Source organism: Erinaceus europaeus, chromosome 1, assembly GCF_950295315.1.
Source record: "Erinaceus europaeus chromosome 1, mEriEur2.1, whole genome shotgun sequence".
Lineage (NCBI taxonomy): Eukaryota > Metazoa > Chordata > Mammalia > Eulipotyphla > Erinaceidae > Erinaceus > Erinaceus europaeus.
In genome coordinates, this window is record NC_080162.1 from 90,756,802 (window position 1) to 90,769,239 (window position 12,438).

Genomic DNA, 12,438 nt, shown 5'->3' on the forward strand with positions numbered 1-12,438 from the left:
TGGCCTCAGCGGGCATGCTTGTGGGGGAAACTGAGGCAGGGGTGTGCTCGCGTTCGTTCCTTAGTTCACAACTCGACCTCCCGCAAAGTCCGCCCCCCTCCGCCTCAACATACACTCAGAACAATACCGAACAGCTGGAAGGGACTGGGAGAAAGGGAGGGAGAGAAAAGCGAGCCAGGTCTGAGCAGGCGGCCAGTTCTGCCACACTCAAGATGGCGCCGAGACCGCGGCAAGGCCCCGCAGAGGCGGTCCCAGCGCATGCGCAGCGCGGAGTCCCGGCCCGGGACACAAGATGGCGGCAGCGGCGCTGGGGAGGGCGAGGCGGAGGCGGCAAAACGGGCGGTCGAGCAGAACGTGTAGTCGCATCCCTTCGAGTCCGCTCCGGGCAGGTAAGCGCCCCAGGAAGTCACGGTGCCGCCGCGAGCCGCGTCAAGGTCCGGGGATCCGAAGCCGCGCGGCGGTGGCCCCTCCGGCGCTCTCCGCTCGGGGCTACCGCTTGCCGCTTCTGCTGCCGCCGCCATCTTAGGCCGGCGGGTGGGCGGCTGGGCCGATGGCCTGGATGAGAGAGGTGGGCCTGGAGAGCCCTGGCGGAGCGGCCTCTAGGGCCCCTCCGCTGCTGCCGCCGCCACCGCCTTTGTGTCGGGCTCCGACTCTGAGTCGCCTCAGCCCGGGGGCGGGAGCGCGCGGCGGGGCGGGGGGCGGAGCCCGGCCCAGGGGCCGGTGCGCGAGCGCGCTAGACAGCCCGCCCTCGTTGGTGCTGGGGGGGGGGGAGGGCAGGCGCGCGCTCTCGGTGGGGGAGCCTTAACCCTCCTCTTTGGTGCCCCCTTACCCCTCCCCTCTTCTGCGCCCCCCTTCCGCACCTGCGCACTTTTTGAGCCATGGGACGCCTCCCTGCTGGGCTGGTGGACTCTGATTGGCGCTTCACTGAGTGCTCCCGCCCCGTGTTCGCCCAATCGCGGGCTCGGATTCCTGCTGCTAGCGGGCTCATGTGGTTGCGCAGATACAGTTGTTTATCCCCAAGCTGCTTGGCGCAGCTGGGAACTGCGGTCTGCGTGGGGCGGAGAATCCCTGGGACTAGCGAGAAGCGCTTGCTTAGGAATGAATGAATGGTGGTCTGCATCACTCTCCACATAGAGACCGGAGAGCTTGAGTCACTCCGGTTTGTGAAGTCGCGGCAGATCGGTCTGGATCCCGGGTCCGTCCATATCTAGAACTAGGGCTGCGGATATAGATCTGCGGCATTCAGACGTTTGAAAAAAAAATCCATATTCTTGTCCCTCCCCGCCCCCCGTGTCTGGTTTCCGGAATGTGAAGTGAAAGGACTGGAATCATCAATGTTTTTCTCTTTATTTTTTCCCTCCTCCATAAGAGTCCCAGGTGGTTTCGAAACAGGCATTTTGGAAACGCCGCAGTGTCCCCATTTGTCCTCACTGAGCTATGTTGCTCTGTATCATTCATCTTTGGTGCATTAGTATCACCATATTTCTTGGGAAAATGTTTTTCAGTAAAGATGAGCATGATATGTAATGCATTTGCATGCTTTTTATTTTTAAGACGAATCAAGTTTGTTTTACTCATGGGTGATAAGGTACTGTGCTCCTTGATCTTTGGTGACTTTTTAAAACTTTTATTTTACTTGATAGAACAGAAAGAAATTGAGAGAGGGAGAGGTCCTGCTTCAGGGGGGCCTCAGCCAGGTTCCTTGTGCACTTAACCAAGTGCCCCCCACCCCCTTTTAAATTTTTTCTTTATTTTACCAGAGCACTGTTCACCTCTGGCTTATGGTGGAGCAGGGGATTGAACCTGGGACTTTGGAGCCTCCGGCATGAGAGTCCCCACTTTTTTTAATGAGGAAAAGTGAGCAGAGCACAGCTCCACTCGCAGTGTGACACAGGGATTGGAACCAGGGGCTTCAGGCATGCAAGTCTTGTATTTTAACACAGAACGACATCTCCAGCTTGAAGTCTTTTTGTCACTTTTCTTTCACCTTGAATCTCTAATTCAAGGATACCTTGGATGACAAGATCAGTCACACCATCCATGGGTGTGCAAAATAAAACGTAGGCCTCTTGTTAAAAAACTTCCCCCAAGATTTTATTCATTCATGATGAGTAAAGGTAGGACTAAAGCATCATCTCTATGACAGGTGAGATACCAGGGATTAAACTCAGGACATTATGTTTGAGATTCCAGTGCTTTATCTACTGCACAGCTTCTTGGGTTACTCTTAAAACTTTAAAGACATTGATAGTAGGGTATTAAACCAAATACTCCTTAGAGACTGGGTTCCAAAGTCCAACCTGTTAGTAGGAAAGCTTGAGAGGTACTTTTTTTTTTTTTTAATTGGGGAGGGAAAGAACTGAGCATCATTTTGGCATTTGAAAAGCTGGGGATTAAACTCAGGGCTTCAAGCTTGAGAGTTCAAGGCTTTATCCACTGTGCCACTTCCCAGGATGCAGGAAGTACTATTTTCATCCCGATTTTTCAGGTTTCTCATTGTGTCCTACCCTGATCTGGGGCTCCCAGTTTTGTGTCCTTGCCCCTTATGCTGTTGTCCCTGCTCTGCAGCATTTCATTCTGTGACTCTTTTCTTCTATTTGCTCTCCAGCTGCTGATACAAGGACCCCCTTGAGCCCCTGTTCACTGTACTGTTGACCAGCCCACTCACCTGTGCCGAGCCAGCCTGCAGGCCTTTCCCCTACTTTGGTTGGACCCTGTGACGTGGGGTCCATCGACTGGAGAAGAAAACCTCTCATGCTAGCGTTGCAGACCCCAGAGGGTGAGAAAGAGGGACCTCGTTCAGCCTTGAGATCCATGGGCTCATCCCCCATGGCACCCGGAATCCCCTTCTCCCTAGAAAACCAAGGCAGCTATGGCTTTGTTTCCCATTGGTCAGTGGTTGCAAACCTTGTTATCATGGCCCTCTTGTGTTGTATGTATATTCTGTTGCTCCTTGATTTTTTTTTTATCTGCCAAGTTGTACTGATGAAGTGACTTCATTTCCAAATTAACAGATATCTGTGACTGATTGTACAATAAAATCAATATCCCAATAATTTCTATGATGTTGTCAACAGCCAATCAGAGCTTCTGATCAGCATTAGAAAATCAGTGTGACCACAAGTTGATAAAATTTTAGCAAAGATAACTGTTTAAACCTGCCTTTGTGGTTTTCTTGTGGGTAAATATTTGATAACCTTCTGGTTTGACATAGAAAACTTTAGTGTCATCAATTCAACCTCATTTAATTCTCTACGATCTGACAGCCTCAAGTGGAAACCACTTTGGCCATTGTGGCTTGTGCTGGGTGGTGGTGATAGGAGCACGGATTTGAAAGACCTGACCACCTTGTTGGTCTTTTGGTGAATCTTCACCTGATGTTTAATTCAGGACTGAATTAGATACTTCTCAGCCCCATTGGTTTCTTTATAAATGCTTTCTGCCCTGTAGTATAGAATGGAATATCTAATTATTAATTAGATGCCATAGGAATCTTCTCATGCTGTGTTTGCACTGGATATCAACAGAAAAGGGAAAGAATAAAAAACAAAACAAAACAAAAAAAATTTTTTTCTTTGTGAGAGAGAACAGAGCACCACTCTACCATTTATACTTAATTTCTTTTATTTTTAACCAGAGCACTGTTCAGTTCTGGCTTAAGGTGGTGCAGGGACTTTGGAGCCTCAGGCATGATAGTCTGTTTGCATAACTATTATGCTATCTACCCCTGCCCTATACTTAATTTCTAAAAAAGATTTGTCAGAGTGCACACACACTTAGAGCTTCACTCTGGTACATGTAATGTTGGAGGTCAAGCTTGGGACCTCATGCTTGCAAATTGGACACTTTAACATCACACGTGCAAAACATACCCTTTAACCAATGAGCCATCTCCTTGAACCCCCTTCTTGCTTTTTAAGAGCAGATCCTGTTTTGTTCAGCCACTCTTGGTGCTTTGAAAATATTACAAAATTAGTAGAATTCCTGTTGAGTCCAGGTACTTTCTAGTGCTGAGCATTAGAAAGAATAGAACTGGACTCATTTTCTATTCTTAGTGGAGAGACAAACCCAAGTTAATAGACCAGACACTTTTGAGTATTATAGTGAAGAAGTACAGTGCCCTGAGGACTCTAGTCACCCAGGTTGGAGAAGAGTCAGGAAAGTTTTTGCAGGATGTGAACTAGTGGGAATTCAGGCAAGAGGAGCAACAGGAATATACCCATTTTATAGTTAAGGGGACTGAAACTTAGACTCCAGGCTCCTCCTTTTGCATCATGTCCCTCTAGGACAGGAGAGGTCGGTCTGCAGTGGCCACTGAGGCCCTCAGTGGATTGTGGATTACAATTGGTGGGGGTGTAGGTGGATTTCTGGTTAACTGTTGACCCTGATACCCTTCAGTCTTCTGGCAGGTCCAGTGTGGTGGGTGCTGAAATGGCCAATGAAAATCATGGCAGCCCCCGGGAGGAAGAATCTCTGCTGAGTCACTCCCCAGGCACATCCAATCAGAGCCAACCCTGCTCTCCAAAACCCATACGCCTGGTGCAAGACCTTCCAGGTACTGATATGGGGCAGTGGGAGGAACAGCAGTGGTGGAATTGGCAGGATGCCCCCGGAGCAGCCCTGACCCTAGCTGGGCTTCATGATTGTTTACAGAGGAGCTGGTGCATGCAGGCTGGGAAAAGTGCTGGAGCAGGAGGGAGAACCGTCCTTACTACTTCAACCGATTCACCAACCAGTCACTGTGGGAGATGCCTGTGCTTGGCCAACATGATGTGATTGTGAGTGCCAGCCAGCCCAGGGAGGGCTCTCACCTGGAAATGGGATACAATGAGAAGTATAAGTCTTTATCTCATGGAGTTATAGTCAAGCAGGGGAGACTGACAAGTAGACATTGTTGATATGAACTTGTACTACATGTTGGACATTCTGCATGCAATATAAATAAAAGACATATTCCTGTCTTTGCATTCCCAGGGGCTCTATGACATTTGCATGAATAGTATTGGAATATAGCAGGGATTCTGACTGGGTCTAAGGAAGAGGATGGGGACAGGGAAAGAGCCTTGTTTCCTTTTAATTTCTTTAAGATGAGGTTAGCTAAGTGGAAGTGCCGAGAAGATAGGAGATATGCATTCTAGGAACATGCCAGTGTGACAGTAAGTTAGAGATATCTGACGGAGACCTTCATTATTTAGGACTTTTTGTAGTCAAGCCAGCTGGCAGACACAGATTCAGAGGGGAAATGACTTACTGCACAGTAAGAAGCAGAGCAAAATTCACACCTGATGGATTTCTAAGCCAAAACACCTGCCATTCACATTAGAAATATGCTAGCTTCTCCCATTCCTGATTTTTAGACAAACTTTTCTTTGATTAATGATTTAATGTTGGTTTACAAGACTGTAAGATAATAGGGACATGATTCCATACCACCATGGCAAATGTCATGGTAAGCTGGTTATGTTTATCTTCTCCAAGGCACAGGGGATCTTAGCATGGGTGTTTTGGTGAGGGATTTAGGAAGGGTGTAGTTCACTCGAGGTCACACAGTTGCAAGAAATAGGCAGGGTGAAAGCCCAGTATTCTTTATGCATCCTAGCTCCCTCTGATCCTCTTGGAGTAGTAGGAGCAGGGGGCAGGGGGGCATCAAGATGCTGTAGAACTGGGACTCCTAAGCTGCTGGCTGTGGTCCCAACTCTGCTGGTCTCTCTCCACCAGTCGGACCCTTTGGGGCTGAATGCAACTCCACTGCCCCAAGAGTCAAGCTTGGTGGAGACTCCCCCAGCTGAGACCAAGCCCCGAAAACGGCAGCTCTCAGAAGAGCAACCAAGTGGCAATGGTGTGAAGAAGCCCAAAGTGAGTGTCTGAGGGTTCTCAGGGATTGGCTGGTTTCTGGCTGGTAAGAGCTGGGCACCAGTGGGTTGATCTAGAGGGGCTGTGGCTGGGATAGTTAACCAGGTGCATGTGATATTGGAGCCACAGGCCAACTCCCTGAGCCGATACCTCTCACTCTTGCTCCAGATTGATATCCCTACAACACCCACGGGCCCACCTGTGCCCAACTCTCCCAGTGTCCCAGGGACCCCAACACTGAAGATTTGGGGAGCATCCGCTGAAGATAAACAGCAGGCAGCTCTCCTTCGACCCACTGAGTGAGTCCCTGACTGGTTATGGTGGCACTGCTGATTGCTAGCCTGTTTGGGAGTGGGAGGTGGGGGTGGGGGCCAGGCACAGCTTCCATCTTTCTCTTCTCGACTCACTGGTCCTTTTTGTATCCAGAGTATACTGGGATCTGGACATCCAGACCAACGCTGTCATCAAACACCGGGGACCTTCAGAGGTGCTGCCGCCACATCCTGAGGTGGAGCTACTCCGCTCCCAGCTCATCCTGAAGCTTCGGCAGCACTACCGGGAGTTGTGCCAACAGCGAGAAGGTAGTGCTTTCTTTTGCTTCCATCATCTTAACAGTTAGGGGCTGGCCAGGTGGGCTTGGGGAACAATTCCCAGGGCCCAGTGATGGCGACGATGTACTGTGGAGACAGTTGGAGCTCCAGCCCCACTAACCACTGGTTCAGTGATCCCAGGTGGCTCGTTGCTTAACCTCCCTGCACTTTTGGTTTCTTCATCTGTAAGAAAGGAACATGCTGTCTTTGTAAAGGGTGGCTGGGCAAGGAAGAACAGAACAGAAAACAGAAATAATTGTTAACGTTTCAAGAGTGCTTAGAATCTGACAGGCAGACATCCCTTTTTTATGTATCATAAGGTGACATAAATGAATAGCATAGTTCAGGATAAGTGCAAAGAATAAGCTCTTAATAAACTGCAGATCTTTTTATAAATAAAAAAGAAAAAAAAACACAGAAAAAAATCTTACAGGGATAGATAGTACAGTGGTTATACAAAGAGACTCTCATGCTAGAGGCTCCAAAGTCTCAGGTTCAATTCCCTACACCCCCATAGCCAGAGGTGATCACTACTTTGGTAAAAAGTAAATAGATAAACTGCAGACCTTGATTAGTAAATAGTCCTTCTTTAATGATAATCTTCATGCCTCCACTGTAGTTCTCAGAATACTTTCTCACCTAGAATATATACTCCTACTGTAACAGGGCCCTGTTTTTACCAACTGTTGAACCTGTTCCATGTCCCGTCAGTGCCTTTAGTGACCAGAATTTGATGCATGGAACCTGTGTGGACTAAATCCAGGCCTTCATTGGTTGTCTTATCTTGTAGGCATTGAGCCTCCTCGAGAATCTTTCAACCGTTGGATGTTAGAGCGTAAGGTTGTGGACAAAGGCTCTGACCCCCTATTGCCGAGCAACTGTGAACCAGTTGTGTCACCTTCCATGTTTCGTGAAATCATGAATGACATTCCCATCAGGTACAAGCTCATAGCTGGGAATGACTTAGGGCGGTTTGGTTTGTGCACTGAGTCCTATACAGAAGAGCTCTAACTCTGCCACTCTCTAACTCAGGTTATCCCGAATCAAGTTCCGTGAAGAAGCAAAGCGCCTGCTCTTTAAATATGCAGAGGCTGCTAGGCGGCTCATTGAGTCCAGGTTTGACTTTTTCTGCCCCCAACAAGATAAGTCTGTGATTAAAGTGGGGGAGACCCACTTCTCATATGGCATTTATTTTTGTCAGCTTAAGGGCTGATGCCTAAATGCCAGTGGGAGTAAGGTGGGTAAAGGATGGTAGAACAGACACTTATCAGTCCGTCCCCCACATAGAGCTGAGTGGCCTCTTTACCTGTTCTCAATCTACAGGAGTGCATCCCCTGACAGCAGGAAGGTGGTCAAGTGGAATGTGGAGGACACCTTCAGCTGGCTTAGGAAGGACCACTCAGCCTCCAAGGAGGATTACATGGTGAGTGGCCTGGGGCAAGGATACTAGTGGAAAGACTTCTAGGGTGGGGGGTAGACAGCTTAATAGTTATGCAAAGAGACTCATGCCTGAGGCTCCAAAGTCCCAGGTTCAATCTCCTGAACCACCATAAGCCAGAGCTGAGCAGTGCTCTGGTAAATAAAACAAAAAGAAACAAACAAATAAAAGACTTTGAGACTACTTCTTTCAAAAAGCCCCCTCCTTGGAGGAGATAGCATAATGATGATGCCAAAAAAGAAAAAAAAAAAAAGCTTTCATTCTAGGTTCAATCCTCCTACACTACCATAAGCCAGAGCAGAGCTTTGGTAAGACAAAACAGAAAAAAAAAAAGACAAAAAACCATGGATACACAGAAAAAGTCACCAAAGACCACCCTGCTCCCCCCCCCCCAATAGCCTGCTCTGCAATACAGACCTTCAGCTTTAGACCCCAAACTCATAAATATGGCTCCTAGCTTTCTCCCAAAGAGTATTTTCAGTAGGGATTTTAATGAAATCCTTTGTTCAACCACACACACACCTCAATTAACTGACTTTATCACCATTTCACTTAGGTAGATTGGCAGACTGCTTTCTCTTGGGGGTGTGTGTGTGCTTATATGATTAAGAGCTGCCATTAGATTGCATTCCTTAATTTATTCCATTTTGTTGCTCCTGTTTTTTTTATTGTTGTAGTTGTTGTTATTGATGTCGTCATTGTTGGATAGGACAGAGAGAAATGGAGAGAGGAGGGGAAGACAGAAGGGGAGAGAAAGATAGACCACCTGCAGACCTGCTTCACCGCCTGTGAAGCGACTCCCCTGTAGGTGGGGAGCTGGGGGCTCGAACTGGGATCCTTATGCCGGTCCTTGCGCTTTGTACCACATGCGCTTAACCCGCTGCACTATTGCTAGACTCGCACATTCCTTAATTTAATGTCTATAACAGTTCTGTTTTTTGGCCTAAACCCATCACTCCTTTAACTCTCCATCAGCACTAGCAATGGGCTTTCTTTTCAGGACCATTTTTCACAAGAGACAAGGTTTCGCACTTCACGATAGTAACTGTGTACTTGACACGTAGAGAGTGACAAAGGTAGGTGTGCTCACTAGCCAGAGTGACTCATTTTTACTCATCTATTTCACATATGTGATTCACCAAAATTATAAATGTAAGTGATCCCCACAGGCCACTGAAATCTGCTGTGATTAGGAACTCCATTTTGTAATTGTGTCTCTCCCTAATTGACTGCAAATGCTTTATGACTTGGGACTGTGTCTGGTTTGTCTATTACTCAAGTATCCTGCAATGTGGTACAGTATTACCCCCAGTGATAGTCACTGACATGTACTGGACACATATTGTACCAGGGGCTGATAAAATTAAGCATTTAGTGAGAATACTTACATTTATTATTCAAACTGCCTTATTAGGTAAGTATTTTATGTTCAGTTAAAGAGTAAGATTCAGGGATGCCAAAGGATTTAGCTAGATTCCAGCAGCATTCCCTTGCCAGCCCACTAGAGCCTGACCAGTAGTGTTTCCTCCAGGACCGCCTGGAGCATCTGAGGCGGCAGTGTGGCCCTCATGTTTCGGCTGCTGCCAAGGACTCTGTAGAAGGCATCTGCAGTAAGATCTACCACATTTCCCTGGAGTATGTCAAACGGATCCGAGAGAAGCACCTTGCCATCCTCAAGGAGAACAACATCTCAGGTAAGGGACTAAGTGGCAGAAGAATCAGCTGTGATGCTATCAACTCTAACCCAGGCCCCGATTAAAGTAAAACTCTGAGCCTCAAGGCCAGAGACTGGTCTGGGGGAAGACTTGCTGTGCCCTTTTTTTTTTTTTTTTTTTTTTGGGGGGGGGACTCTCAACACTTTTAGGAAACAAGCATGGAAGACTTTCTGCATAACCATTATGCTATCTCCTCAGCTCCCAAAAGGTTCCTAAGTAGGATATCATAACAAATGTGGAGGTGACACAGTTCTATTTCATGGCAGCCAGGACCCTTAGATCTGAGCCTCCTTGCTTACCAGGCCCCAAAGCATGGCTCACTGGAGGCCTGTCATTTGAGTATGTTGACATGGCCACCAGTTGCTGCTCCAGCCAATTTGCCTGGCTACTCGCAGTTACTAAACCATTCACATCAGTTGACTCCCTGTGGGGGTTAAACTTACCTCTTGTGGCCACTAGGACATGTGTGTAGATCACCCTATGTATAGTCGGCATTGAGGTTGTCCAGGGTGAGAATTTTGTAGAGTGGGAACAGACAGCCTCTCGCCACTGTCCTTGCCCACAGAAGACGTAGAGGCCCCAGAGGTGGAGCCCCGCCTGGTGTACTGCTACCCAGTGAGGCTGGCTGTGTCTGCGCCCCCTATGCCCAGTGTGGAGATGCATATAGAGAACAACGTCTGCATCCTCCGGTACAAGGGAGAGGTGGTCAAGGTCAGCCGCAACTACTTCAGCAAGCTGGTAAGAGCTGGGGGCTGGTGAGCCAGGCTCCATAGGTAGACAAGCAGAGGTTGGTTTTTTCTTGACCCAGTCTTGGGCAGAACCAGAGCTGAGCAGTACTGCTTTCTCTTCCATAGTGGCTCCTCTACCGCTACAGTTGCATTGATGACTCTGCCTTTGAGAGATTCCTGCCCCGAGTGTGGTGTCTTCTCAGACGATACCAGGTACAGGGCAGCAGGAGGCCCCCCTGGAGGGAGTGGTAGGGCCAAGCCCCAGACACTGACTGTGGCCACTCTGCAGATGATGTTTGGTGTGGGCCTTTATGAGGGGACAGGCCTGCAGGGATCACTGCCTGTGCATGTCTTCGAGGCCCTCCACCGGCTCTTTGGTGTCAGCTTTGAGTGCTTCGCCTCGCCTCTCAACTGCTACTTCCGCCAGTACTGCTCTGCCTTCCCAGACACAGACGGCTACTTTGGCTCCCGAGGGTGAGAAATCAAGAGGCTGCTGGGCCTCTTGCACAAGGCTGGGAAGTTGTCCTCTGCACACAGATCTCACCTTGTTCCCAATGCTTTAGGGCCTTGGAGTTTGACAGACTTGGGTATAGTCTCTGCCTTCACTCCACACCAATCAGCTACAGCTTTGGATATGTCACTTAATTTCTGGGTTAGGGACTGTAACAGGTTATTTGGTGAATTAGCCCAGGCTTGAAGTAGGCACACTGGTTGTAGGTACTGAGCAAGGACTTAGAGGTGGTGGGACAAATGTCAGTCCTCACAAAGTAATGTGGGTAGGGGATGAGCATAGATGGAAGTATGTGATGGTGCTGTCTCCAGTAGGAAGAAAGCCAGGCTGGCAAAAGGGAAAGCTCACTAATGGGCTTGGTTATGGCAGAATTAGAACTGAATTTGGGTTCCAGTTCTGGTTGGAATTAGACAACCTAACCTGAGCCTCTCTGTCCTCATCCATTCAACAAAAAGACCACAGCATGCCCTAGGACAAACTTAGGATGACCAGGGCCATCTCTTCATTATGGTGTCCAGTTTCTGGTTGAGACTGAGTTCTGGTGGGATTTAGAATGTTGACCTCTGTCCTCAGACCCTGCCTGGACTTCTCTCCCTTGAGTGGTTCCTTTGAGGCCAACCCTCCATTCTGCGAGGAGCTCATGGATGCCATGGTCTCTCACTTTGAGGTGGGTGTACTGGTGCTGGGAAAGGAGGGAGGATGAGCAAGCTGCCTGAGGGCTAGTTCCTGACAGCCACCCTGGGCCCCTTCCACAGAAACTGCTTGAGAGTTCACTGGAGCCCCTGTCCTTCATCGTGTTCATCCCCGAGTGGCGGGAACCCCCCACACCAGCGCTCACCCGCATGAAGCAGAGCCGCTTCAAACGCCATCAGCTGGTCCTGCCTGCCTTTGAGCATGAGTACCGCAGTGGCTCCCAGCACGTCTGCAAGAAGTGGGTGCCCGGGGTGGGCAGGGGTAGGAGGTCCAGGCCACCATGCCAGGCAATTAGGCCTGACCAGGCCCTACCCTGAATGCTGCTTTTGCCCACAGGGAGGAAATGCACTACAAGGCCGTCCACAACACAGCGGTGCTCTTCCTACAGAATGACCCTGGCTTTGCCAAGTGGGGGCCAACGCCGGAGCGGCTACAAGAACTAAGCACCACTTACCGGCAGTCAGGTCGTAGCCATAGCTCTGGCTCTTCCTCATCATCCTCGGACACCAAGGACCGGGACTCAGGCCGAGAGCAGGGTCCTAGCCGTGAATCTCATCCCACTTAACACATCCTGCGGGGAGGAGGAGCCCCAGGGTGCTGATACGGACTTTTAGGACTCAGGCTCCTTGGGGCTGAGTGGACTCCAGGACCCTCCCCATGGGGTGGCAGCAGGACTCAGGCTGCCAATGACATAGGAAGATTATAACTCTGCCAAGGCTCCCCCTCCCTGCCCCAACACCCAACTTTCCACCTCAGACTCACTCCAAGACCCCTGTAAATAGATCCCGATGCCTTCCCCTTCCTCATCCTCTATCCTATTGTCACCTTGTTTCATTTGTAAAAGAAAATACAGAAACCCCAAGAATGTGTGAGAGTCTTGAGGGCAGAGAAAGCTAAGGAGCCTAGAATA

General features: G+C 49.1%; 1 protein-coding gene across 3 annotated transcripts; it reads left to right on the plus strand.

Annotated features, from left to right (window-relative positions):
* The first annotated feature begins 255 nt into the window (after window positions 1-255).
* PCIF1 (phosphorylated CTD interacting factor 1) lies at window positions 256-12,397 on the plus strand. 3 transcript variants are annotated; one of them, XM_016192558.2, is made up of 17 exons: window positions 256-389; window positions 2,609-2,779; window positions 4,399-4,555; window positions 4,654-4,778; window positions 5,719-5,856; window positions 6,022-6,152; window positions 6,280-6,434; window positions 7,234-7,381; window positions 7,476-7,559; window positions 7,767-7,866; window positions 9,413-9,575; window positions 10,162-10,334; window positions 10,451-10,537; window positions 10,614-10,798; window positions 11,409-11,502; window positions 11,591-11,766; window positions 11,865-12,397. In XM_016192558.2, exons 3-17 carry the CDS (start codon window positions 4,432-4,434, stop codon window positions 12,091-12,093), a joined length of 2,112 nt encoding a protein of 703 aa, XP_016048044.1. In that variant the 5' UTR covers window positions 256-389; window positions 2,609-2,779; window positions 4,399-4,431; the 3' UTR covers window positions 12,094-12,397. The 3 variants fall into 3 exon arrangements, with proteins under 3 accessions (XP_016048044.1, XP_060046892.1, XP_007533118.1); XM_060190909.1 differs by having other exon boundaries at window positions 10,165-10,334; XM_007533056.3 differs by having other exon boundaries at window positions 4,410-4,555.
* The last annotated feature ends 41 nt before the right edge of the window (window positions 12,398-12,438 follow it).